At 46.7% G+C, this 6000-nt stretch overlaps 1 protein-coding gene across 1 annotated transcript in view; it reads left to right on the forward strand.

Moving 5' to 3' along the window:
• The window catches only part of LOC311271323 (uncharacterized protein), a 207725-nt gene that overhangs the window by 200616 nt on the left and 1109 nt on the right, over positions 1 to 6000 (forward strand). The window contains exons 21-23 of the mRNA XM_084376939.1: positions 1034 to 1207; positions 1394 to 1567; positions 2405 to 2578. Of these exons, the coding sequence (XP_084233065.1) occupies positions 1034 to 1207; positions 1394 to 1567; positions 2405 to 2578 (522 nt within the window). The remainder of the gene's footprint in view (positions 1 to 1033; positions 1208 to 1393; positions 1568 to 2404; positions 2579 to 6000) is intronic.

Below are 6000 nucleotides of genomic sequence, written 5' to 3' on the forward strand. Positions count from 1 at the left end.
TGTAAAGAGTGAACCATAACTGTTCCTTTATGTTGTCATTGGTCTTCCGTCATTTTGCCAGTTTTCTTTGAAGAGACTGCTCTGAAACTGAGTGTATCAAAATACAATTGGAAGTTAAAGGGGAACTACCGTTTTTTACAACCTGGACCTTATTTCTAGCATAAAATACGATCATTTACTCACCCAGATAACTTTGGTGTCATTTGGAGTCGTTCGGACGAAATTAGATCCAGTGGAGCGCCGATATATCTATATAATGCGAGGGATCGGGGGACCGAAGCGCAGCCTCTATGAGCATTATCTGCCGCAAAACTAGTTCATATCACCAATATTTTATTATGATACGCTAGTGCTATTCCCCTCTGAGTCCGGGCTTGCCTGTTATCAACATTCGGGGTCTGTAGGTTGACCTACTAACCTCTGACCTGGATGATGCAACCTCTGAAAGCTGTGCGCACCCGCGACAGCCGGCTTGTTTACCTGTAGTTTGCTACTGCTAGTTTTTTGCAACATGGCTGAATATTTTTCTGATTCTGAGGTGGTGGACGATGACTTTGTTTATGATGGGCGTCCTTACCGTTTTGAGCCAGAGTACACGGATGAGGAGCTCGTTGAAAGGAGGATGCAGAGGCAGAGAGAGGAACAGCTGGCCAAAAAACAACAAACGGTTGCGGCTAGACTAAACGGCTAGGTCAACCTACAGACCCGGGATGTTGATAACAGAAAACTCAGAGGGGAATAGCACAAGCTTATCATAACAAAATATTAGTGAAATGAACTAGTTTCGCAGCAGATAATGCGTTATATAGAGGCTGCGCTTCGGTACCCCGATCACTCGCATTATATGGATATACGCGGCACTCCACTGGATCTAATTTCGTCCGAACGACTCCAAATGACACCAAAGTTATCTGGGTGAGTAAATGATCGTATTTTATGCTAGAAATAAAGCCCAGGTTGTAAAAAACGGTAGTTCCCCTTTAAATCAAACAGAGAGAACAGTCTTCATGTGTCCTCTACATTTCTTTTTCAGGCTAAGTGGCTGTAATTTGTCAGAGAGAAGCTGCGAAGCTCTGTCCTCAGTTCTCAGCTCCCAGTCCTCTAGTCTGAGAGAGCTGGACCTGAATAACAACGACCTGCAGGATTTAGGAGTGAAGCCACTGTCTGTTGGATTGAAGAGTCCACACTGTAAACTGGTGACTCTCAGGTCAGGATTACAAAAGACATGTACAGAGTGAACCATAACTGTTCCTGCATGTTGTCATTTTTCTCCTGTCATTTTACTAGTTCTCCTTTCAGACACTACTCTTAAACTTAGTGTATCAAAATACAATTGGAAGTTAAATCAAACAGAGAGAGAGGTCTTCATGTGTCCTCTACATTTCTTTTTCAGGCTGAGTGGATGTAATCTGTCAGAGAGAAACTGTGAAGCTCTGTCCTCAGTTCTCAGCTCCCAGTCCTCTAGTCTGAGAGAGCTGGACCTGAGTAGCAACGACCTGCAGGATTCAGGAGTGAAGCCGCTGTCTGTTGGACTGAAGAGTCCACACTGTAAACTGGAGACTCTCAGGTCAGGATTCAGTCTCTGTGAAATGACCACTCAAATGTTGCTTGGCATCTGGTTTAAATGTGCTTAAGATACTGTATATCAAACATTTGTGGGAGTTTTGGACATTGTGTATTATTCTTAATGCCCGTGACATTGTTTATTTTAGTGCACAGTGAAGTTATAATCATCAATCACCATGTCAGCTCTAATCAGTGTTATTGTTTTTCATCAATTGTGCATGAAATGTTTAATACAACAGGTGTCAATGACAAACAGAGTTTTATTAAATTACTTTGTGTTACCCCTCAGCTCTATGAATTGTTGTATCTCACAGCCCTGGTTTGGTGTTCATTTTTAGTTTTTTTACTTTCCACAAATTTACCATTGGATTCATTCTCGCTGCTCTCATCAGCATCTTTTCTTCACTTCAGCAATTTGTCGGATTACTGTGTGATGTGGTTACAGAGCTTTTCCAGTGCAGCTGGCTGTATTTTCAGTATTTTTCTAATGTCACATCACATCTGCTGTCAATTTTATTTTTAAAGCCCCAAATCATTTTCACATTTTTTTTCACTTTACAATCTTGTGAGCGACATCCTCTGTCTTTTGACCCTCAACTGTGAAGCAAACTTCCCATATTGAACAAAAACCTTTTAACAGGGAAAAAAACATCAGGAGGAGGAGGATCCTTCTCCAAGGACCAACAGACAGGAAGTAGATGTTGCGTGTACAGCCCAACAAAATCACAGTTCACAGATTTAAAGCACAGAATGTCTGCCTCTACACATTCAGAAATATACATTGTCCGGTGTGTGTGTGTGTGTGTGTGTGTGTGTGTGTGTGTGTGTGTTTGTCCAGGCTATCAGGCTGTCTGATCACAAAGGAAGTCTGTGCTTCTCTGGCCTCAGCTCTGAGATCCAACCCCTCCCATCTGAGAGTGCTGGACCTGAGCTACAATCATCCAGGAGACTCAGGAGTGAAGCTGCTGTCGGCTGGACTCGAGGATCCAGACTGGAGACTGGACACTCTCAGGTATGAACAGACAACAAGAGCTCACACACTGTTTCTCTGCCACACTGACAAGCTGAGGACTGTTGGTTCACAGTCTGAACCAGCAGCACTGCTGATAACAGTGAAGACAGTAACTGATGAGATGAGTGTCCCTGTCCACACTGAGACTGACCTCCTGACTAACATCGCACCACCATCTGCTGTTGATCATTTAATGACACTGTAACACACACTCTGTCTGACAAATATAATTCAGTGTTGATGAACCAGAATAAAAACTCATCAAGAGGTTTAAAGTTGATTCTTGATCGTGGAAACAGAAGTTGAAAAACAGCTCAGCTCAACGTCCATTTAGTAGTTGTTCTGGAGATTCATTGTGTTATTTATGAAAGTTCTTAAATTTTAAGATAATGACCAGACTCATGAAAAGTCACATTATTTAATGTTATGTATGTAAATATGAAAGCTGTATATCACTCACGAGTGTAACTTTCATCAAATATTTTTATGTTTGGCCAGACAGCTTCCTGCTCTCATGGAGAAGTAAATAGATTTTATTGACATTCATTAAACTAAAGACAGACTCAGGAGTCTTCAGGGAAGAATGACTGTTTGGTATCAACAGAATCTGGACGGGACCGTCCACTTTTAACAGTGAACCACAGTGACTGACCTGTGGCCAACGACCAAGTCGACTGAGAGGAGAGAGGTCTTTTTAAACTGGTGACTGAACTTTAATGAACTGTTTAAACAGATGAAGGGGAGAAAACATATTTCCACAACTGCAGATGTTAATGTTAACAGCTAAATAAAAGAGAGAGAAGAACTCATTTTCATAAAGTCAAAGAACAACAGAGTCAGTTTTGGTAAGGATGTGATCTCGTTTGCTGTCAGTTGAAGGTCAGACAGTCTGAAAGTTCTCTGTGTGAGTCCAGTTGTGACCCACAACCTGTTGTAAAAGTGCTCCACCTCCCTGTCACCCATGCTTTTCTCACCCCTGACGCACTCACCACTGACTGCTGTAGAGTACCTGTGTTGGTTAATGGCCAATGGACCCAAGCTCTGCTGGATACGGGTTCGACTGTGTCACTCCTTCACCTCAGACCTCCTGCCCACTGGAACCCAATTCCAAGCCACTGATGTTCCACTCACCACAGTTACTGGAGGGTGGTTCCGATGCTGGGGAGGTGCAAGCGACCAGGAGGACCCACCATGTCCTCCTGGTCTTCCACAATGAGAAGCCCCTTTTGCAGAAAGCCCTCTTCCACTGTCGGACAACGACCCCATAACCCCAGGACCAGATCAACACACCCAATCACACCCACCTGCAGTCATACAGACTGCATGTGTGGTCACCATCTCCGCAGGAGAGTCAGCAGCCACTACAGCTGTCCGAGACATTTGGGAGAAGGCTTGCAAAGGCCTTAACTCTGAACAGCAGGATAGGCTATGGAACCTCCTCTATAAGTATCGACATAGTTTTGCCACTGGCCCCAATGACGTGGGACAAACATATTTGGTTCAGCACTCCATTAATACAGGGAATGCACAGCCAATCCGCCAGCGGCCGAGACGATTGCCCAAAGCCTGCCAAGCTGCTGCTGATCAGATGATACAGGAGATGAGGGGCGGTGGCATTATTGAGCCGTCAGAAAGTCCATGGGTGTCACCAGTCATAATGGTTCCAAAGAAAGACGGGAGCCCGAGATACTGCGTCGACTACCGGCCATTGAATGACAAAACTGTGAAGGACTCCTACCCACTGCCGCGGATAGACGAGTCTCTGGATTACGTGGCTGGTTCAGCATGGTTCTCCTCATTAGACCTCCAGAGTGGGTACTGGCAGGTGGCCATGGCCCCAGAAGACAAAGCCAAGACTGCCTTCACCACGTGGCTTGTGGCAGTTCACCACCATGCCATTTGGGCTATGCAAAGATCCTTCCTAGGACTGGCATCCTATTACAGGCGCTTTGTGGCTGGCTTCTCCACTGTAGCTGACCCCATGTTCAACTTACTGCACAAAGACACACCCTAGAAGTGGGGACCACAACAGAACGCAGCCTTCCACGAGCTGAAACAGGCGTTATGTAGGGACCCAGTGCTAGTTGCACCAAACAGTCGATGTGCTGGGCCCACTTCCCCATACCAGCAGAGGGAGCCAGTATGTACTGGTTGCCATCAATTACTTCACAAATTGGCTAGAGGCATACCCCCTTCCTGACCAAGAAGCAGCAACCGTGGCAAAAGCTTTGGTGCAAGGAATGTTCAGTCACTTTGCAACACCCTCAGAGCTCCACTCAGACCAAGGGTGGAACTTTGAATCACAAGTATTCGGTGCTATGTGTAGCCAACTTGGTATCAAAGACAAGAACCACAACCGATTCATGCGGACCTTAAGCGCCCAACTAGCTCTCACCACTGCCCCAGATCAGGTTGACTGGGACCTGCAGTTGCCCCTTATCCTCATGGTGTGCTGCAGTGCAGTCCAAGAGTCCACTGGCTGTACTCCTGCATTGTTGATGTTGGGCAGGGAGCTTAGAACGCCGCCAGAGTTGGTCTACGGACGACCGCCCGATGCACCAGATGCCATGGCTGGCCAAGAGTATGCCAGATAGTTATAGGACCGCTTGGAAATGGCCCACAGGTTTGCCACACACCAGGCACAGCAGGCAGGGGTCCGTCAGAAGCGATGTTATGACACGCATGTAAAAGGGCAGGACTTCCAGGCTGGGGATCTTGCCTGGGTTGGGCCCTGTTATGTGGTCGAGAGAGTTGGTGAAGTCGTGTACAGAGTCAAACTGGCTCCCAGAGGTCGCACAGTTGTACTGCACCGGGATAGGATGGCGCCATACTGGGAAAATCAGCACCCAGCCTTCCCTGTGACACCTCCCAGGGCACAGACCAGGTCGCTTCACCGCAGGAGAACCCCACTGAGACATCGACAGGGTGTGCCTCAAGGAGAGGTGGTGACACCTCTTGGAGTTGTGGTGCCAAGGAACACAACTATAACAAGTGGAACACTGCTGTTGGATAGTGACTTAAGGAGGTCACAGAGGGAACGACGCATTCCGGGTCGCTTTCAAGACTTTGATCTTCCTCAGGGACAAGGAATTAGATGGGGGGGGGGGCGACCCTGCAGGAGTGATGGGATGGAATGATGGGGAGTTCATGGGGGGAAGGAGTTGCCCCTAGTTCAGCTTGATAGGCCAGTTTGGGATTATGGGAGGGGTGAGAGAGAAAGAGGAAAAGTAGAGGGAAAAAGGCAGGCAGTTCGGGAAAAAGGCCTGTGAAGACAAGATGTTACATCCCAGAGTTAGATAGCTAGCCAGTTTTCAGCTATCAGCTTTTGTTGTTTTGGGCACTCCTCCATCCCTGTTGTTAGCCTGTACAAAAGGGGAATAAAACCCGGTCCTCTGGTTAAAACTTCAGTCACGGTGTCACGG

This window comes from Pagrus pagrus, assembly GCF_965226575.1.
Source record: "Pagrus pagrus genome assembly, chromosome: 2".
NCBI lineage: Eukaryota > Metazoa > Chordata > Actinopteri > Spariformes > Sparidae > Pagrus > Pagrus pagrus.